Source organism: Synchiropus splendidus, chromosome 1 (assembly GCF_027744825.2).
Source record: "Synchiropus splendidus isolate RoL2022-P1 chromosome 1, RoL_Sspl_1.0, whole genome shotgun sequence".
Lineage (NCBI taxonomy): Eukaryota > Metazoa > Chordata > Actinopteri > Syngnathiformes > Callionymidae > Synchiropus > Synchiropus splendidus.
Window position 1 is genome coordinate 68,349,133 of NC_071334.1, and position 21,680 is coordinate 68,370,812.

Below are 21,680 nucleotides of genomic sequence, written 5' to 3' on the forward strand. Positions count from 1 at the left end.
ATTTTATTTTATTTCTTTTCTGTCAGCACTTTATTCCAAAGCACTTTCCTAGTTGGTGGGCTCCCCATTGACCATGGCAATAAATTTGATTCTGATTCTGGAGCGGAGACGCCACCAGCGCGCGCAGCAGTTATGTAACCCACCTCGGTGTCCGGTTGCGTGCGGGGCCCTTCTTCAGGGGCGTGTCCGTGCTGGCGCGCGGCTGATTGGCTCTCGCATCTCATGTTTGCGAGTGACACGCCTGCCAGCCACTGAGCGGCGCGGCTGCGACTCGCCCCTCGCTGCCAGTGGAGGCGACGCTCGTGCCAGAGCAGAGGAGAAGTGCCGTTATGTCGACGGAGTGAGCGGCGGGACCGTGTCGTTTAACTGGATCTTAACCCCCTAAAGAGGACCTATATCTCCCGGTCGGGCGCGGGAGTCGTCTTGAGGAGTGTTGCAGGGCTCGCGCGGAAGGGAGCGTGCGTGCAAGTCTGGGTATGTAGCTCGCTCACCTGGCCAACACCAACTTCACCAAACTTTCAAAGTCGTGTTTCACCTCTGCTGCGAACACAGCTGCGCTCTACAGTCCGCCATGGTTGCGTGCAAGCCAGTGACTGTGTCTCACCTCTGTGGTCTCCCGTCGCCTTGCACGGAAGCTGATATGGAACACTGGATTAGAAACAACCAAACTTCCGGGTGACTGAACGTGTGGCTCCGAGTTGTGCTGCCGGGCTCGAGCTCCCACTGTGCAGCTTCGACGAGCCCAAACGTCTCCGCAAAACTTAAAAAAAAACTGCAGAACACGGTTGCGATGGTGGCACGCTTTCTGACGCGAGCCGCCTCTCACGGGTCCGAGCGCAGTGGCGAGTCGGTTTGTGATCACTCCGATGCTACCGTTAGCCGCAGGAGCTCAGCAGCCTGCTAAAGCTGCGTCCAAGTCTGCGCCAACTGACGTCCCCGCGTCGCTCTGGGAAGTAGTTCCCCGAACGCCGCGAACACGGCCAGCGCGCCGTGTTTGTCATTCGCTCGTCAAACACGCTGAAAACGCAGAACAAACCCAATCATGCGCTCACTGTTTATTCACGTCGCCCCGAGTCACATCCTCGTCGACGCGTGTGGTTCCACCGCTGATTCTCTCCCATGACGGACGTTTATGTCTCAGCCAGTCTGAACGTGTTGACAGTGTCATCAGCCGTTATCTTAACGCTTAACGAGTCACTGCTAATGGGAGACAATTGTGTGTGTAGCAGTCACGTGATGAGTAACTCTGCCAGCACCCGTGCAGGGTTTTTTGGCTTAGAATTATAGTTGAGATGATGGACTTGAAGACAGAAAGACATTGAAAAAGAAAAGCCACAACACAAAAAATGTGAGTTGCTGTATCACATCACGATTGTTACGAGGTAGAAAGGCCTTATGGCCTTTAAAAGGTCAAATGTGCAACACACAAAAGTGTGATTCGTCCCCTCTTCAGCACCTCTGCACCCCAGTGTATTCGCTTTTTTTTCTTCTGCGAAACAGCTGGTTTGTGACCCACGAAGAAGCGCGTCTCGAAGATCTATCCGCCAGTCGGGCGACACGATGGCGGACCTCTGCCACAAGCTAGTGGTGTGAGTGTTTTCAACACGGTGGAAACACACCATGAACTATGGACGGTCTTCATTTACTCTCGCTGCTCTCACAAAATGGCGATAGAAGTGGCACAGATTACAGAAACAGACTTTGAAAAGTCTGGTAGTCTTCATTCGTTTCCCTCATGAGAGCTGCTCAACCAAGAGAGCATGTCAATGAGTTATGAGTTGATCAGTCTGTCAATGAATTATCAAGCGCTCGAACAGTGCCAGTCCCAGGCTGCTGTGCTGTTCAACGACTCCTCTTCCGTCATCAAACTCCCGCTGCTGTGAGGGACCTCATCAGTGTTGTTGGAGTTGTGGAAAGTTGCTTTTGAACAACGATGTCCTCCCACACAGCGATCAGAAACTCTAACTTCTCCACAGTTGTCATGTTTGAGTGAAATCGTTTCCGCCATCGAGCGCTGAGTTGCCTGAGGCAAGAATCCCAGCCGCCGCTGAGCCCGACCCCAGCTCTCCAAGCGGGATCAAGGCGGTGACCAAAACCCGGGTTGTTTGTCTTCCCATCGTGGACTTGGTCTCGAGCCCCTGGTGTAAAAGTCAAGAATGATTAAAAAGGAAAAGTGATTTCCACCTTCAGAAACTGTTGCAGCATCATACACCTTAAGTTTAAGTTGAGTTAAGGTGTGAAAGAAAGTCCGAAAGTCTAGCACCTGCCAATAACAAACAAAATGCCTCGATGCTATGTTGGCATTCTGAAAGGTGCTGTATAAATGAAGTTTGCTGTGCTGCTTTTATTATTGACTTTTGAGCGGTGCCTGACACGCACTGACAAAGAAATAAGAGCACCAGAAGTTGGCTGGATATGAAACACATTTGTCATCTGCACACGCCCCCGTTGGTCAGTATTTTTTGACACAATTACGCTGCTGCTTTTGAGCCCCGAAGAAGGAAGTCATTCTCCCGAAAAGCTCACTTGGTGCAGCTGAAAACCTGCATGCACACTGCAGATACCTCGACTCAACTCCAGGAACTGCTTATGTCACTGATGGTGCTGATCTTCCTTGGGCACAGCATCAAAACGTCGAGTCCGCCAAACTCCTCCTCCTGTACTTTTGAGGTTTGTTGGATTTTTGAGGGACACAAACTGATGATTCAGTCCCTGGGTTCCGAGTAGAGGGCGATGGCGCAGTTTAAAACGATCAGAAAAAAAGTAAATAACTAAAAAATAATTTCATTTAGTTCTTTAGTTATGTTTTTTTCTGAGTCCGGACAGTCCCATCGATGTCCAGAGTTACATGAGGATGCTGTGGAATAAAAGTAAAATGTGAAAGAAAGGGGCTTGAAAAGATGTAATTTCTGCTGTGCTACCCTGATCCAGGTTCATATGCAAACTACTGCGACAGTAGAAGTTTTGCTCTGAGAGGCACATCAAACAGCTGACTGGTCGATCTGAACCTAAACATAACTCTGCTTCCTTTCTCCTGGCAGGATCAGCAGAAGGCTCCGGTTCACGACCCGCTCTCTCTGATGGGTGCATGCTGTCCATCGACATTCACAGAGAAGCGCACGTCGTTCAGAAGAGACAAGATCTGTAAAAGAATGAAGAAAAGTTAGTCAAGAATTCCGGGAACGTAAACCAGTGTGACACACAAAGCCTTTGTTTCAAGAGTGTTCTCGAGCCACGTCCTGGCATTATGAGTGCGGAGGGATACCAGTACCGGGCGCTCTATGAGTACAAGAAGGAGCGCGAGGAGGACATCGACCTGCACGTGGGCGACACGCTGCTGGTCAGCAAGGGTGCTCTGGCGGCGCTGGGCTACACCGAGGGACTGGAGCAGCGGCCGGACGAGATCGGCTGGCTGTCCGGCTTGAATGAAATCACGCAGGAAAAGGGAGACTTTCCCGGCACCTATGTGGAGTACATCGGGAAGAAGTGGATCTCGCCGCCCACGCCCAAACCCAGACCCCTCAGGCCCCTGCCTGTGGCCCCCGGAGCCTACAGGACAGAGTCGGACTCAGACCCCGAGCAAGGTGAGTCACCGTCGCGCTCCTGTTTGCTCTGTGCCAACAGTCATGATTGCAGAAGTGCTTCTGTGAAGCGAGTGTTCTGGTTCTTCCTGGAAGAGTTTATTATGCTAATATGCCAGACTCTGACAGCACATGACAGGCAGCTATCGCTCCTCTGTAGCCTGGAGGGGAGCGGTCAACCCGGCTTTCCAGGGAACCCGAGCCAATGGTGTGTGTGGAACGCACAGATGACAACTTCAGTCGTGGAGCTGATGACAGGGAAGAGCCTGAAGCAGCTTTGTCGAGCAACGCTTTTGACATTTTGGGCCTCATCTGAAAACATCAGCCGCGGCTTTTCTGCAATTTCTTTTTGATGAATTTATGATTCATCGATGACCTGCTTCGTGTCTTCACGAGCGGTCCAGTCTGTCCAGCAGTGACCCTGGAAGTCCCCTGGACACTGTCTGAACCACGACCTTGGTCAATCCTGAACGCTTGTGCGTCAGTGTCTCAACTGTTGAGATCTTGTGCTGCTTTCATGGATCAGGTCCAGACAGGTGGTTCCATGGGACAATGGCCTTGGCAGGAGTCCAACCATGGTACAACACAAAACTCGGTACTGGCCATAAGTTGGCAGCTCTCTGTCCCCACGGCGTGTTTTCAGGCCCCGTGTGCTGATTCAATCGGGTGTTCTTGACCTGCCCCCAGAAGTAACTCACTAAACACCAATACTAACTAACCTCAGCAGTGCGGATGCATCAATGTAGAGAGGCTCACTTGTGTTCAGTTGGTCCGTTGGATTCTAGGCCGGCGGGTGATTCCCCCTCTGCCTGTCCAGGGAGACGACCCTGTGGGGGTCTGAACTGAGGCTGGATCCAACTACTAAGGGAAAGTGTTTGAGTCATTGTATGAGTCTCTGTCAAGTCGATGATTCTTGTCGTGACACCCAAAGTCTTCTTTCCGCGTGTTCTGCGGATTACATCGGACTCTTCCTGTCCCTTGTGTAACATTTGGCGAATCCAAATACTGCAGTGGCCCGTCCCGCTAATCCCCCTGACCTGGAGTTAAACCACAGCACCAGATAAAGAGTTTAAATAAAATAGGTTTCATGTCTTTGGACGGCTTTTGCCGCTACTGTAGGAGAGCAGGTTTATTCAAAGCTCGGTTTAACCCTGGACATCCATCTGTTTTAGAAGCTGGGAGAGGAATTAGTTTGATGTCACAGTTCTGCTCTGTTGGAAAACACTTTTGAAACGGAGGCCGTCTGAATGTTGCCGACACAGTGGCTCTCTGGATTTTGACGGGAGCTGGATCTTGAGGCAACGCTTCTCTGGTCTCCATTCGTCCTAGATCGTGTCACACAAAGCACACAAAAAGTCAGACTGATCCTGAAGACCAAGGTTCACAGGTCAGCTCTACCTATACACACTTTTCAGACCAGCCCTTTACTACCATATCTTCAAACCCTCCTTTTGTCTGAGAGGTAAAAAAAGCTTCTGGATTTGTTGGTTCTGGTCCACACAGACCACTGGAGTCTCTGTGTTTCAGGTCGGTCAGAACACATGGACTTGAATCCTCCGCCTACATGACATGGTGCCCACCAACTGTGAGGCTCCACCCTCGAGGTCTCTTACGTTTGACTGATCTGAAGCTGATATTGATGGAAGTCAGCATCACATGGCGTTAATGGTTTCTCTTTCGGAATTCCCTGAAGTGTAGTGTTGTTCGGAGACACTTTGATGGCCCTGGAGCTCACCTACCGAGCAGCTGCTTCCTCAGCTCTGGACTGTGGTGTGGTCGCGGTGGAGCGTTGAGCTGTGCAGTCGCTCCCTGAGAAGAGAAGTCTCTGTGTGTCAGGCTGAGGGGGAAAGCGAGGGGGGGCGTGCTGGTGGCTGAGGCGGTGCTGGTTGGTGAAGGGATCGGGGCAGACTTCTGAGCCTGGCAGAGGCGCTGGTGCCCCAGGGGCTTGGAACAAGGCGTCGCCTGGGGCCCTCTGCTCCCACAGTGTTGGTGATTTATCGCCCACCGCCGAGGGACGTCGCCCCCTTCCTCCACACATCTCCTCCTCTCTTTTTGGATGTTTTGATAGTTCCCTAGCGTGGGCTCTGGCTGGGGGAGCGGGGTGGAGAATGGGTCTTGGGAAGGGGCCTCTCCTCTCTAAGCCACAGGGGTTTACATGAGAGCAGCAGATGTGGCGAGAGAAAGAGAAGAGGCCGGGCTGGGAAACTATTCCAGCTTTTTTCAAACATTAAAGTGCTGCTCCTTTTCTGGGCCCCACAGCGGAGGGGAAAGCGCATGTGTTGGGGCCTGTCGAGCTAAAGTTTGTCGACCTCAGAAGCAGCAGCCCATCCATTCTTATTAGGGCCTCTTTCATACCGCCGTGTTTTATCTGTTTGTGCCGTGGTTTCTGACATTGACTGATGTGATAACAGCTAGCGTAGCCACTCTGACTTCAGTACCGCTTCAGAATCTCAGTGAGCTGCGACAAAATTTCAAACAGCATTCATGAGGAAGTCTCTGCAATCTCTCGAAACCTCAGCTGTGGTTCTTGAGTTCCTCCTCGCTGTGACTGGTTTTCAACCGGTGACTGTTTTGTTGCTTGTCACGCGATGTTCCCCAAAGGAGTGGGAGCTGGCCGTCTGTGCTGGACACTTGTGTGACCCAATTTTTCAGCAAATTTGCAACCCATTCCTGTGATTCCAGCTGCAATAATTGTTCATTGTGTTTCCCGCTACTGTTGAGCCGTGACACTCCTTGCTCTCTTTAGCCTCGCCTGGGGGACTCACAGTAAGTGGGCCTGAATTGATGCGATTGTGTTGTCTTGCCTTCTGCTCCCTTGTCAGCTGGTTCTGGACCGGTGTGAAGTTACCAATGATTGAAGTCCCTAGTTTGTGTGGTGATTTCCTCTCACAGTCCAAACATAGATCTCATTGATGGCCCTGAAGAGTGAGGCTTTAGCATCTTAAACTTCTTGGATCCTACTTTTCAATCTAGTGAGTCCATGTTTCTCGACTGGTCTTGGTGCCGAGAAAAGTGCAGCTGTCGCAGATTAAGGTGGAAACCACTGTAAAATCTGCATCTTCATAAAGTGACACAACCACAGTCCACTTCCTGTCACAAGTCTTCTGCTGGTGGGTCTTCAAAGTTGGCCTCGTGGGGGCCGATGAGCAGTTAATAGGTTCCGCCCACTGCTCTGCTTTCTCTCCAGACGTTCATGAACGACAACTGAAATGAGGAACTGGACCGTCAATATTGATGTTGGACACTCCTCGCGGCTCATCACCAACCTGTGCGATAAATTTGTAGCAAAGCTCTTTATGAGCACCATTATTTCTGTCAATGTGAAGCTGCTGGATTATCCACTTAATCCTGAAGTGGTGGCGGTCCTGGTTCTGGATGAACCGTGTCCAGGCTAAGGAGCACTGGTTGCATCCGACACACTTCGAGCCGACGTGTCGCGTCTTGCCCGGGACATATTCGATGCTCATCAGCAGGTTTCATGCTGCATTCCAAAATGATTTCAAGCTTTCTGAGCTGTGCAAACAAACACTCCGCTCAGGGGTTTAGAAAAGGGCTGCAGGAAACAGAGACGCGACAGAGAGGAGATGGTTTCGGGCCGAGCAGTTTGCATAGCTGCAGATTGAGATAATGTAGCTCCTTCTCTGGGCCGCCTCCTTCTCCTCCTCCTCCTCCTCAGACATCTGCTCGACTCTCACGCAGCAGCTACACTGGAAATAGAAACTCCAGAATTTAAGTGCTACCAGGCGGTGGCTCACTCCAAACCCCTTCGCTCAACAGTAAAATTCAGTTTCTTAAAGGAGCAGCTCTGATCTGGGCAGGTTTGTGCCGTCTGAGATGAGAAACCTCACTCTTGTACGATGCTCTCTGCTTCTCGTGATAGCTAGTCTTGCTAGGATCCTAAATGATGGACTCAGAGTCTCAGTAACTTTCAGTATTTTGGGGGCATTTTTGCACACATGCCGTTGCGTTGTCTGACTGCCACAGAGGACATGTTGAAGAGTTCTGGTTGTGATTCCAGAGGGCCCGTACGACTGTCGGAGAGAGCTGCAGATTTCAGTCCTGTATATGTTAGACAGGTGTCCCAGTTACCCAGGGATCAGCCGCACACCTGGCAGTTCTCACGATCAATATCACGGTGGCAGTGCGTTATCAGTGACGGAGCCAGATCGTTTTAATGCCGGTTCATTCCAGACAAGCTTTAGCGGCTGGTGAAAGGCGTGTAACTCAATGCTGAGACACTCGTGGGAAGAGAGTGTGTTTCAACACTAAAGTGTCGTCGAAGAACAAGAGGAGTCATCTGAAAAATGTGATGTATGAAGTGAAGGACAGATTCTTGTGTCGCCTTATGTAACTTCCCTTGTCGATTGTGTTTCCACCTTCCCCATGGGTGTTAAAGTGTCACCTGTGCAAGTGTCTGTAGCGCCCCCTACCTGTCCCCACTCACACAGCTGACTCCTTGTGCCATAATGAAAACCTTTCCTGCTCAGTAATGTAGTTGACTTCTGCTTCACTTTGGTCTTCAGTTGCTCTCAAGTCATGCAGGCAGTTTACATTGCTCTAAACCTTTGAGCTCACTGTCAACATGTCCTCAGTTTGCTGCCGAGAGAACACACACACACACACACACGCACCTCTCACTCCTCATGATTAGATGCTGATGTGTGTGTTCAGCATGCTGCTGCAGGTAACTCCTCACTGTCAAGAGCGTTCTTGCCTCTGGAGGGTTAATCTTCGGCCTGTAGCAACAGCCTCGTGATTGGCTCTTCCTTGTCTGCTGCGGCACTGGGTCCCTCCAGCAGGGGGCGCCAATGTCTGCTGCTGCAGGGGTGAAGGTGATGGAGCGCAGGGGTGGCTCTTCTGCCTCTGACCGAGGTGTTGTTCATGAACCTGAGCCCTCTGTGCGGCATCACGTGTGCGACCCTGGCCGAGGTTCTCAGGTTCGACCCTCACAGCTCCTCTCTGAGACCTTTTCTCCCCAGACGACGAGACATGCCGGTGGCGGAAAATGTTGGTTACTTGAGCAGGCCTCTCTAAATTTACCCCCAGTGTGATCTATTTTTAGTGGCCAAGCCGCCTGGGTCCTGTCCCGCCTGCAGACAGCAGTTCGTGCTGTGGGGTTCATCCACCCCGTCCCCTCCACCCACACCACTGCAGCAGCAGCAGCAGCTGCTGTTCCCTTAACCTGTGGTGCATGAGGACGGCAGGACTTGTAGAGACTGGTTCAGAGGCCCTCTCTGTGACAGCTGCTGGGTCACCCACACAGCAGATGCTTCAGGAGACCTTCTTCCTGAGGAGGATTCCAGTGCCAGTGGTCGGCTGCAGGGTCTATCGAGAGATAGATGGCCTGGTGCATGCTGGGTCGTCTGAGGGGCTCAGTGAGTGGCGAGGCACTGAACAGGTCAGGGCTCAGTGGGCCACAGCTGAATGGCCAAGTATGGCCCGTATGTGGTCTAACGCCTGTGTCCACTGTTCTTCAGTCATTCAACTTTAAACAGAACTTATTTATGGTCTTTGTTCTGGCACTTTCTTTTCTGTTTCTTGCAAATATTCAATATTTTGATCTGGAGAGCCTTTATGTTTTGTCCTTTATGAATGGTGTTTTAGTTAAATATATGTATCAGCAAGTAATATACAAAATAACGGACATTTATTTATAGACCGGTTGAGTCCTATAGTCCTCGTTTTCAACTTGGATTTTCAGTCGATATGAATCATGATAAAAAAACAAATCAGTATTTTATTCAGTCTTGAACTTTCCCTGCTGCTTACTGAATCAACATGACATAGAGCATTACACATCTGTCTGATGAATAAAACGGCTTTGTTTTACATATAAATCCAAAATCTGGAAAAAAAATAGTTTGTCAGCTCCAGAAAAATAAGCCTTCATTCAGGTGTTTCTCTTCATGGTGGGATTTTTGCTGTCCAGCGATCGGTTTCTCGCGGTGGTTCCTGTGCTTGGACCTTGGCTCTGCTGCTGTTGACGTCATACCTAGTGATGTTCAGAGGAGACACTGGCTCTGCATCAGTGCAAGAAGCCACTGCTGATGTACCGTTGGCATGTGTTGTTACCGACCTCTTGAGTATATAAATATTTTTTTTACAGTCTTCCAATTACAACCCAAGTCTTTATTTACCCCTTCTGTCTTTCGGCTTGGTGGCCAGTCGCGCTACATAATGTGGTCCTTTACTAAACTTGCTTGTCCATCCCTGAGGCTGCTCCAGAACACAGCGGGTCGGGATGGGTCGTGTTGGGGCTCCAGGAGCTGGCAGGTTCTGTAAGGCGCTGGCGAACTGCACCAGGTGCCGGGCTCGTCAGGACTTTTCCCCACTTGAAAAAATCGAACCAGCGCTTGTGCAGACTTGAGTCAACCCACCAAGTTGCTCAACTGTCGGGTCAGCAAGTTTGACTGGAGTTGAACCTGTGACTTTTGTTCTCTGGCTCCATCCTGGCTGTGTTTGCACATACAGGGAATCGGATTGATTCGCTCTGACCGTTGGATTTTTCCGAGCATATCGATGGCGTCGAAGCAGAGGGCAGCTTCTGCTGTTCAGGTTGAGAGGGCATCTGGCGCCGCGTGTGGTTGAGTAAGGGTGAGCGGGTTCAGGCCCAAATAAGGGCGTTCCTGGGTGAGCTGGCATCAGGGGTCACTAGACTTGGTTCGTGGTACGAAGCAGTAGTTTGTGCAGTACGTTGTGAGTTTAGAGCAAAACACGCATTGCCATCAAAAAAAGAAAGGTTTATTATGATGCTGAATGTTGGCTAAGAGAGTGTGGCGCTGGCTTGGTAACGGATCTGATGGACTGGTAAAACAAGGGGGGCGACTTAAATTGGAATTCAAAGCAAATGTCTGTTAACTACTGAAATTAGAGCCGCGTTTTGCAGAACTGCCGTCGTGAATGTTGCATGTTGATGCTGTGAGGGGCGTCTCCCAGGGTCTCAGCCAGGTGCCTGAACTCTGCAGAGTGGCGCCATCAACCCAAGGATCTTTGATGGCCTCCCTCCAAATGTAATCTGCTCTGGGCGAAGGTTTTTGCAGGTCTGGCGGCAGTCATTGATCGTTGGCCAGAACGAATCCGGATGGCATCTGACGTTCGGCCATCGTTCCTCCACCACCAGATACGGTTCCACTGCTGTTACAATACCAAGAAGCAACTGCGACCACTCGCGTGTCACTCCAGACTGCGAGTGTCGTGTTTGTTCCTGGAAGAATGTTGTTTGATCTCCTCGTCTTCTGTGGCCTGGCAACGGATGTGCCGCGGCCATGCGCTGCCGTCGTGCACGCAAGGCCCCGGCAGAGGTGGATGATTAACAGAAAGTTCTAATCTGCGCGTCGTCACAAAGGTTATCTGCAGTAGAAGTAGGCCACTCTGAGTTATTGCTGCGTGTGGACACGGAGGTGTCTGGGGGGGGGGGGGGTCTCATGAAGGAGGGAGGTTATATTTAGCCTTCGCCTGTGAATTAAGATTCAGAGAAAACCAAAGAGCCACAGACGTGTTGGGTGTCTTGTCTGAGAAAAAGGTGACACTCGAACACGCCACGCTGCTCCGTGCTATTTATGGCCATTTTATGTCTGCTACTTCTGAGAACTCACTACCCTCGCGCCCCCACCACCACAGCGCAGTGGCTCCAATGTCCTCCCCATGAGTGTTGTGTTTGTGGCCAGCACTCTTGTGCGACACAGCATCGTTGGAAAGGCTTTAATAAACAACACATTTTAACCTGACATCCATGACACACAGATGACAGAGTGCTGCCTGAGGAGAATCAAAGTTGTTCCAGGTGCCCCGGTCACAAGCCTCAGAACCAGTTGGAGGCTGTAAATCTTCTGTGTCCGACCGTAATGAACTATGAAATTGGAAAAAAGTGGTATGACAGACACCCTCCCCAGTACCCTAACACAATGAACTCAGAAAAGGAAGGACAATAAAACAAGATGGCCGTCATATCAGTGGTCTCTGGAGCGACTCACGGCAGCCCAGGTCGGAACCCAGCTCCTCATGACCAGGACTGCAGGGTAACGGAACGGCTCGGCTGCAATAAAAAAAAAGTGAAATATGGTTTTCAGAAAGACGTCTTTCATACTTCCTGTCTTCGGCGAACACAGTCGGCTCTTTGACCATGTTCCAAACAAGTTCCCTGCCAGGACCTGCCGGCTTTCATGTCCACACCTGGCCACACGCTTCTGAGGGGAGCCGCCTCAGCCTCGGCTTACCTCATATCACAGCCTGTTTGTTCAGTTCCCCGCCACGCCAAACCCCGTTCTTGAATCCCGCTCCTGTAAACAGTCTCTGGACGGCGGCGCTTTGGTGTCCGGCCGCTCGTGAGTGCTGATGAATGGAAACCTTCTCCAGCGCCGCTCGCGCCTTGTTATTCCACATTTAACTGCTGCGTGGCCACGAGGACTTTCTTAAACTTAAGGACGCTAACTCAGGACAGCAGTCTCAAAGAAACCTGAGCTGCCCACATTTATATCCACATCTGCAGTTTGAATCCACATGGAAGACCATGAAGAGTTCTTCAGCTCTTTGATGGCTCCATGTTTAATTCAAAAACAGTGCAAGCTATTCAAAACACGCATTCTTTTTTGGGACAAAGGTGCTCCATGGTTTCAATTGGTTTCAATCCTTTGACCTTTGTCAAGGAATTTTATTGTCAACACACAACCAGAACTCCGGAATGACTTTGTAGTGACCCCAAGAACAGGAACTTTCAATGTCCGGACTCTCTTTGAGGAAGAACTTTGGTCATCCAGGAAAGACTTGGAGCACTACCTCCGATCCTTCAAGAGTGGAGTGGTCAGGTGGTCTCTTGGAGTAAGGAAACGTTCACCTGGGAGGAGGCCCCGGGGCAAACCCAAGACTTGATGTTATAGGTTTAACAAGAGCTGGATGATGCTCCTGGGGAGAGGGAAGTCTGAACCTCCATCTTGTGGTTGCAGCCCTAGTAGGTCAAATCGATGAACACCTAGTTGTCGGCTCAGAAGACACCTGAGATTTTGGGTTGTCCAGCACCTTAACTCGGATGGAAGGTGGTCAGTGAATGTCTTGTTACTTGAGGATATAGCTGTTTGATCTGGGCACCTCTGGACCTGCTGGTGCTGAGTCCAGTCCAGTACCCGGTTTCTCCAAACTCTGTAGTTGGCCGAGACTCACCCTGTTCTCTGCCACAGGCCTCGGTCTTCCGGACCTAACAGAACAGTTCTGCCTCCCGGATACGGCGCCGCCCATGTTGGCCAAACTGCTGGAGGCCATCGAGAGGAAAGGTGAGTTCCGATAAGCTGCTGGACCTTGACCCTCTGTGGTCTTTACGTAAGCGTTTGGTGGGTTTAACCCTGTCACTCCTCCTCAGGTTTGGAGAACCCAACGCTGTACCGGACCTTCACCGCCGGGGGAGGACTCGAGGTCCGACAGTACTACGAATGTGGTGAGTGTGATGAGGAAAATGGAGGGATGGAGAAAGAAAGGAGGGAAATGAAGGGCTGAGTGAAATAAAGAGAAAAGCTAATGATACTTTGAATGAGATGAGAATGAAGGAAATTAAGGGGTAGAAGAAGAAAACAAGGATAAAAATGAAATCCAAAGGAGACCTACAGAGAAAAAAAAGACAAGTGGAATGTTGTAGAGAACATTTGTCTCTTTCCTGCGGATGACAGGAAGTAGCAGGTTTGATTTTGACTGAGTCCCATGACGAGTCAGAGCCGAAGTGTCAACAGTCAATATTGACAGGTTGACTATCAAGGTTCTCACTCCTCACTCTCTTGATACTTCCGGTTCTTCAGACCCGGCCTCAGCGGACCTGGACCAGTTCGACCTCCCGAGTCTGTGTGACGGTCTGCGGCGCTACCTGCAGGACCTGCCTCTGCCCGTGGTGCCACCCGCGGTGCACGCCCAGCTGCAGCACACCGCCAAAGGTGAGTATTGACTCTACACACACGCGCGGCGCCAGAAGAACACGTTGTTCTGCAAACACCCCCGGAGACGCTTGGTCATGTGACGCGCTCGCTTCTGCTCTCACCGCGAGCTCTGCTTGCGCAGTGTTGTGGGGCGGTCACGTGACCCTAAACAGGAAGTTGGTGGTCACGTCTGCTGCGTCTTTGCACCTGTCACGGTTCTGGGTCTGACCGAGTCGTCTTCCTGCAGAGGTGTCCGGCTCAGAGGAGTGTTCCCAGCTGCTGCGTCGGATCGTCAGCAGCCCGTCGCTGCCGTCCCAGTACTGGCTCACCCTGCAGTGTCTGCTGCGACACCTGGCCCGAGTCTGCCAGAGCGGATCCAAGAACCTGCTGACGCCCAGAACCGTGGGAGAGATCTTCAGCCCCGTCTTCTTCAGACAGCAGAGCAGCAGGTGAGACACGGATGCGCGACCGCCTGCTCCGCAGAACCTCACCAACTGTCTCTCTCTGCTCCAGCTGTGAGCCCAGTCTGGACTCTCACGTCAGGATCCTGGAGCTGATGGTGACCAGCGAGTGGACCGGCAGTCAGACAGCACCAGGTCAGTTTAGCTGCTTCTCTACTCTCTCTGGTGATCTGAGAGCCCAGTGACACGTCTGGAGTAGAGTTCAGGCACTGCATGACTGGTTGCGATCTCGACTAACTTTTTTCTAAGCGTCCAGTCTCCGGCAATGTGATGAAGTGTGCAGGGAAGCTGCTGGGGAAAGTGAAAATGGGCCTGCTTTAGATAATGGCTGCACCACAGGGTTAGCGAGGGATGGCCGAGTCATGACCCAAGGCAGCCGAGGAAAACCAAGTGTGTGGAGATAAGCTCCTCTCCAGGTCTCTGGATCTAAACATTATGCCCATCCGTGAGCTGACTGACACAACTGTGCAAGTCTGTTGAAGTTGTGCAGCAAGTGTGTAACACACTGACACATGTGTGCCTGCATGTGTGTGTACACCTCCTCCTAGTTACTGAGAGTCTATTTTAGGAAAGCGTCAAAAGGTCCACTTAGATTTGGTTGGCTGCTCTACAGAGCTCTTCTTGTTAACAGAGCTGCCTCCACCTCCCCCTCCACACATGTCCTCGCTGCCTCCAAAAGCCGAGCTCAGCAAATATTTGAAACTTTTGCAAGTTAATCATAAGACTGAAACGCCCCCCCCCACTCTCCGCGCCCCCCTCGTACAAACAGAACCAGGCAAACGAGGGAGTGACCTCTCACTCTCTCTCTCTCTCTCTCACACACACACACACACACACCAGCAGCAGCAGCAGCAGCAGCAGCAGGCTGCAGCTAATCATTAACAGTCTGACTTCACACGAGTCCGACCTCGCGCGGAGCGGCTCCCCCAGCCTTCCACTCGGCACCCGCTCTTCTGGACCTGTAGGACTCAGACACACTATGAAATGGAGTTTAACCGGAGGACTCGAGAGCAACTTTGCTGGACTCTGGAGTAAAAGAATTATGCACAGCCTGCAACGTAAGTGTGGCTTGTTCCCTGCACTCGGACCCGAGACATGTGGATGCACTGCGGGTGGGGTGGGGACCACAGAGGACGCTCGGACTGAAGAGTTTCTTGAAGGAGTCAAGAGAGTGATCGTGTGAGGCGACTCGTGCTGTCGCTTCTCTCCTGCTCCGCTCCAGATTTGATGAGATTTTCCACTGAGACACCGGACTGCTCTAATTTTAGCCTCCACCTCTTGTGACATAATTTGGCTGCCATTGTCAGGGAGGCCAGGACAGGCGCCCCGAACCGTTCAATCTATTGTGGTGGTGCGCAGGAACCCGAGGCGGTGATCTCTGCGGTGGCACGCTGGCAGATTAGCGGCGTATTTGGAGCGGCGGTGCTGCTGACCGGTTTATAAGTCGTGCTGGTACATGCCGCTGCAGCAGAGCCGGCTTTGTCAGAGTGCCAGATAGAGAGGGAGGGCCGAGGCGGGGGAGGAGCTGAGAGCTGCAGGAGAGGACTCTGCTCTCCACTGATGTCGGCTGCCTGATGAAGCCTCGGACTCTTCAGCCGCCGCAGCTCCAGCTCCCGGCACCAGCTCACCAGACATGAAGGCTGCCGACGGCCCTGCATGCGCCGTCGGCTGCGGTGAGTGATGCAGCGTGTTAGTGAGCACGACCGACGGCTGCAGGGTGACGCGGCCTCTCTGACTTTCATCCCAGCCACAAGCAGAACTGAGGGTTTATTCTTGTTCTCCTCTGAGCAGCTTCTTTCCTGAATGACTCAGATTTCCTCTCACTGCACCGGCGCGACGTGCGAAGAGCACCAACTCTTTATATTAAAACAATCGTGACAGTATTGATGCCGGGTGTCGACTTGATGCTAGAATGACTGGACTCGAGTATTGCAAGACTCGAATCCCTGGTTCAGTTATCAAACTCGGTGCTTTTTCAACACGTCTAAACTGTGTCACCGAGTTCCCCAACTGAAGCCGGGTACGTGGACGAGTCCTTGGGTCACCAAGGGTGGACAGGATGTTGGGAAGAGTCGGCATTCACAGTCACATCAGTAGTGTCACTGATGACATCATCAAGAAGCTTCTACTTCAAGTATCAAAAGTCGACTCGTGTCACTTTTGTCCGTGTGCCGATGCTAACTGTTAGCTCATAAGGTTTTTTATTAAGGTTCTGTTTTGTCTTTGTTACGGGGTGGACAGGAAAGCTCACCAAATAGAGAACCCACTCACTCCTGTCAATGTCGTCGCCAGACTTGTGTAGTTTGTTCTGGGTTTCCAACCTGAATGGGGGGACAGTGGTGTAACCCGCCTCTCTCCCCCCAGCTCTCCCCCCGAAGCCGCCCAAACCCGCCACAACGAGCAGCAGCAGCAGCAGCAGCAATGGCCTGGGCAGCAGCATGACGCTGCAGGACGCCGAGTGGTACTGGGGCGACATCTCCAGGGAGGAGGTGAACGAGAAGCTGAGGGACACGGCTGACGGCACCTTTCTTGTGAGGGACGCCTCCACCAAGATGCACGGAGACTACACGCTGACCCTCCGGTGAGTCAGAGATTTGGCTCCAAGCAACAACCAGGTTTTATTTGTTACTATCCAAAGTACTGTGGTCACTGAACCTCTTCGTCTCACAGGAAAGGGGGCAACAACAAGCTCATCAAGATTTTCCACCGCGACGGGATGTACGGCTTCTCCGACCCGCTGACCTTCAGCTCCGTCGTGGAGCTCATCAACCACTATCGCAATGAGTCACTGGCCCAGTACAACCCGAAGCTGGACGTCAAGCTGCTGTACCCTGTCTCCAAACACCAGCAGGTGAGCGCGTGAACACGACTTGGAACAGTCTTTGCAAACACATGCTCAACTTCTTGTGCTTCTGCAGGACCAGGTGGTGAAGGAGGACAACATCGAGGCTGTGGGCCGGAAGCTGTGCGAGTACCATCAGCAGTACCAGGAGAAGAACAAGGAGTATGACCGCCTGTACGAGGAGTACACCCGCACGTCCCAGGTGAGCCTCCACGGATGAGCGGCGCTCCGCCTCGGCAGCAGCTGACGAGAACCCCGTCTGCTCAGGAAATCCAAATGAAGAGGACGGCCATCGAGGCCTTCAACGAGACCATCAAGATCTTCGAGGAGCAGTGTCAGACGCAGGAGCGCTACAGCAAGGAATACATCGAGAAGTTCCGGCGGGAAGGAAACGACAAGGAGATCCAGAGGTGAGTTGCCAAACCGTTGTGGATGTCAGCGATGTGTCCGCTTCCGCTTACCTGCTGTCCTCTCCAGGATCATGGGCAACTACGAGAAGCTCAAGTCGCGCATCAGCGAGATCGTGGACAGCAAGAGTCGGCTGGAGGAGGACCTGAAGAAGCAGGCGGCCGACTACCGTGAGATCGACAAGAAGATGAACAGCATCAAACCTGATCTCATTCAGCTGCGCAAGACCCGAGACCAGTATCTGATGTAGGTAGCGCCCGAGGCATGGGAGCGGCCTCCAGGTGCTCGCCTCTCACTCTCTTCTGGCTCGTCCTCACAGGTGGCTGACGCAGAAGGGCGTCCGGCAGAAGAAGCTGAACGAGTGGCTCGGCATCAAGAACGACAACGCAGAAGAGTGAGTGTGGCCCCAGGGCTGCCGCGGCACTTGCCTTTTTTGTGTTTGTCTAACCGCCGTCCCGTTGTCCTCTCAGTCAGTACTCGATGGTGGAGGACGACGAAGACCTCCCTCATCATGACGAGCGGTCCTGGAAGGTGGGCAACATCAACCGCCTGAAGGGAGAGGCCTTGCTCAAGGGCAAGAGAGATGGTACATTCCTGATCCGAGACAGCAGCATGATGGGCTGCTACGCCTGCAGCGTCGTGTACGTACACATCTGTTCATCAGCTCGGCGCCTGCCGGACCTGTCCGTCTGAAGTGCTTCTGTCTTTGCAGCGTGGACGGCGAGGTGAAACACTGCGTCATCAACAAGACGCCGACGGGCTACGGCTTCGCGGAACCCTACAATCTGTACGGCTCGCTGAAGGAACTGGTCCTGCACTACCAGCACACGTCCCTGGTCCAGCACAACGACTCTCTGAATGTGACGCTAGCGTACCCGGTGTACGCGCAGCAGCAGCGGCGGTGAAAAGCCTGGGACCTTTCAGTGACTTTCCCTGAGCAGCGGGGGGCAGCGGCCCGTCTGAATGTACCTTTGCTTTATTGTGGGAGCGCCGACCTGCCAGAGTCTCCCTGAGGCCAGAGGCCTTCTCCCAACACGGTGCTTCGTTACCTTCAGAGCTTTACCAGCCGGAGTGTTTTTGCGTACGAACGGACCCCGTCCGCCATCTTGTGCGAGTGACTGTCCATGTGACCAAAACCCATAGAATCAGGACGCGACGGCGAATAGCAGGCAGCAGATCAGCCGACCCATGTAGCATAATGGCACTTTTTTTTTTTTCTTCGTCTGTGGACTTGACGAGTCGTCTTCAGGTCGGAGCCGACCTGCGGCCTGTCGTGGCTGGGACTGTGTACATACCAGTCAAACCAAAAAGGATCCGCTCCGGGTTTTTGTTCTCCCCTCTGACCTGCTATGCAACAACCCTCCTCCACACCTGCACAGTATAAGCTTGTTTTTATTTCCTGTGTAAGTCGAGATTCGGGGCAGAAAACGGCCCACGGCTCTTGTCTCTGCTGCGAACTTCCTCTCAGGCCTCCACTCTGAGCTGCTTCACTCGTGTTGGCGGTCAGCCGCAACTGGATAGATTTATTTTGTTATAAAAACATATATGTTCCCATTCAAAAGCGAAATCTCGGGGTCAAAGAGCGGACGGCCGACGCGCTGCGGTATTTTTCTGTATCAGAAACGTTACGCAGGTGGATTGGCTCATCTCAGATGTAATTTCCTACAGATATATATATATATATATATATATATCTATATATATAGTAGAGAGAAAGAGAAAGAGATAAATATATAAAAATATACGTGCTTGACAGAGGAGCTCAACTTCACGAGTCACGGCTGAGTTGTGTTTCGCTCATATTACATGCCATGCTGCGCCATCCTCAACTGTGTTTAGCGTGCATGCACACGGACACCGCTAACTCATGAACAGCCATAACTCGACTGTTGTGCTAACCACACCTCAAACATCTTCAACGTTCAGCTCTCAAACTTGACTCGTGGATTGAAAAAGATGTCATTGAAAACATGATACGATACGCACAACGGCGTAGCACAAAAGTCATTGATGGTATTGGTACGTTTGTCTTCATAATCTCATGTGAACGCCGTGGCGAAGAGGAGGTTTCTGCAAATCCGATGTAAACACCTAAGCTGCGATGTCTGCTAATGGAGATGGTGTTTTAGCTCCAAGGCTAGCACGCGATGGTTGCGATCTCTGAGGTACGAAGCGTTGAGCTCAGCTCGTCACGCCACCTGTATCAACAACAAGGAGTAGCTACCTCGAAGCTCATCGTAGAACGGTCGTCCACGGAAACGTGGCCAGAATAATAAAGTCTGTCAGGACACAGACCATGAGTGAATAAACGGTACGGACTTTAATCGGATTCGTAGAAATGTTTTTAATCTTGTGTACCATTTGATTGGAATGTAAACCAATAAGCCCGATGAATTGTTAGTGCTCACGAGCGCTTCTGCCGAGTCGTCAAATATTCAACAGTGACTTGTCGTCATTTGAACGATGAGCATCGTTGCTATTGTTGGGCTCCTGTTCGCAGACGTCACAGGTTCTCCATCCGACGTCGACACAAGGAACTTTGACCTCCCACCAGCTGCTGCACAAACCTGTCGTTACTTTGTCCGAAATGTGTTTTTTTTTTTTTTTTTTACTTGTCTCTTTAATCGTTCGTTTCCCCCGAAAGCTCCACGCATCTGTTCCGACGTCGGGAGTCTGAGTGACGTTCCGCAGTTTGGCTTCAGATCTGTACCTGAGCTCCAATAAAGACTTGTTTTTAAGAACTTTCTCCCGAGTCTTGTGGATGAACCAAACATCTCTGTCCGGCATCTTGCCACGTTCCTACTCTTTCGTCAGGTTCTCAGAGTTCCTTTGGCTTTAAGGTCATTTTTCACTGGTTAATCTCCTAATCTCTTCTCATAGACACATGACAGTTCTCATCCGGGAATTCCACCAAAACTGTTTTTCCATTTGTCCAGTGTTTGCTTCACACCCTCTCATGATTGTGTCTTTCCTGATCTGTTTTAATCTCACCCTTTGTGATTTTCTTTTCATCTCACCTCAGTGTCCCTCCCTCTTGAGATACCTTTCAGTCGGCCTCACTAAATTTTCTTTTCCTTTGTAATCCATCTGTTCGTCACACTCACATTGTTAATCCCACATCATCTCAGTGTTCTGTTTTCCCCAAATGTTTGTGATGGACTTCACAAAGGAGACAAAATGTCCTGTGACCTTATCAACCCAATCTGATGTGTAGAGATAATCCCATTTTCATGGCTCCACAATCCCTTGTGTATGTATATATATATATATATATATATATACAGTATATGCACAAGACACGTCGCAGCATGGAGGAATCCCTGAACAATAGCAAACAAAAGCATCTGTTTTCTTTTGTACAGGGAGGTTTTTCACTACACAATGTCCAGGGTTTCCACTACTCTGAATGGACTTGACATTCTTATAAAAATTGAAATTCTTATACAAATAATTTCAAGACATTATATATATATATATATATATATATATATATATATATATATATATATATATATATATATATTCAAACTGTTCTGACCGTCTTCTCTGTCAGTTTCTGGATTATGTCGACAGAATTCCAAACATGCTGCTCAAGTGGAACCGGTTCCGCGGGCTGACAGCTGGAGGCGCTGATGTGTCACCGAACACACTCGAGGTTTGAAAAATGTTACTGTTGAACCTGACCAACCGCAATACTAGGATGGACGGTTCTGAGAAGAATCCCGGCTATTCCTCCCTGCGAGTCAAGGTCACGACGCGGCCACTCAAAGTCACTGCTCTGCTGCGTAATCCCGCCCCAGTGCAGACGTCAGGATTGACTGCACGGTTAACCTCATTGATGATGTCATCAGTCAGACTCCGAGTGGATCAATGCTTCTGCAACTGCTTTTCTTACGCAGGACATTACGTCTAGACTTCGAAACGCTCAGAAAGATTGTAATGTCATCTGCTGAATGACCAACGTCTTCCTGGGCTGGTTCTGGACCAGTGGATTTGGACCTCTCCTGGGGTCCCTGAACATCTGTCTCGTATGAGTCAGAACAAAGGGACCTCAGCGCGGCTCCTCTACCCCAAGTCTCTCGTGGACGCTGGCGCTCCTCTTACAGCTCCTGACTTCTGCCTTCTAGCTCAGCTCTTCAATCGTCACCATAGTGAGGACACAGCGTCAGTCGAGTCGCCTCTCCTCAACGTCCAGATGACTCGACGCTCTGGAGCAGCCACAGTACCTGCTGAAGTCCACCTGGTCTGAGTGAGACTCGTCCGATCAAAAGAGTTGTGTGTTACATCGGAAACGCAGTCGACGACATGAATCAGCAAGTCGCTGGATGTTGTGGTCGTCTGTAGTCCAGATTAGACTCGTGGTAATGACAAAAGAGCTGAGTCAGAAGCAACGCTCAGGGTGTGTTTCAGTGGATTCCCGGGACTCCAGGTGACCACCGGGTCCAGAACTGGCCAGGGAGAACATGTGTGTCGGTCATTTCACAGCGCAGAT

The 21,680-nt window shown here is 51.2% G+C and overlaps 1 protein-coding gene across 2 annotated transcripts; it reads left to right on the top strand.

The window, feature by feature from the left end:
• Positions 1–277: 277 nt before the first annotated feature.
• pik3r1 (phosphoinositide-3-kinase, regulatory subunit 1 (alpha)) lies at positions 278–19,933 on the top strand. Of its 2 annotated transcripts, XM_053853950.1 has the most exons (15): positions 278–474; positions 3,042–3,584; positions 12,755–12,847; positions 12,934–13,008; positions 13,364–13,495; positions 13,725–13,926; positions 13,991–14,073; positions 16,303–16,519; positions 16,609–16,789; positions 16,857–16,982; positions 17,048–17,190; positions 17,258–17,434; positions 17,508–17,582; positions 17,659–17,829; positions 17,901–19,933. In XM_053853950.1, the coding sequence occupies exons 2-15, from the start codon at positions 3,248–3,250 to the stop codon at positions 18,091–18,093; spliced, it is 2,205 nt and encodes a 734-aa protein (XP_053709925.1). In that variant the 5' UTR covers positions 278–474; positions 3,042–3,247; the 3' UTR covers positions 18,094–19,933. The 2 variants fall into 2 exon arrangements, with proteins under 2 accessions (XP_053709925.1, XP_053709926.1); XM_053853951.1 differs by lacking the exons at positions 278–474; positions 3,042–3,584; positions 12,755–12,847; ... (2 more) ...; positions 13,725–13,926; positions 13,991–14,073 and adding an exon at positions 14,745–14,996 and having other exon boundaries at positions 17,901–19,931.
• Positions 19,934–21,680: the final 1,747 nt, after the last annotated feature.

Coding starts and splice junctions, on each gene's coding strand:
- pik3r1 (XM_053853950.1), top strand. CDS start 3,248: ATGAGTGCGGAGGGATACCAGTACCGGGCGCTCTATGAGTACAAGAAG. Junction 12,848..12,933: donor GGAGGCCATCGAGAGGAAAG/GTGAGTTCCGAT, acceptor ACTCCTCCTCAG/GTTTGGAGAACCCAACGCTG. Junction 13,009..13,363: donor CCGACAGTACTACGAATGTG/GTGAGTGTGATG, acceptor CCGGTTCTTCAG/ACCCGGCCTCAGCGGACCTG.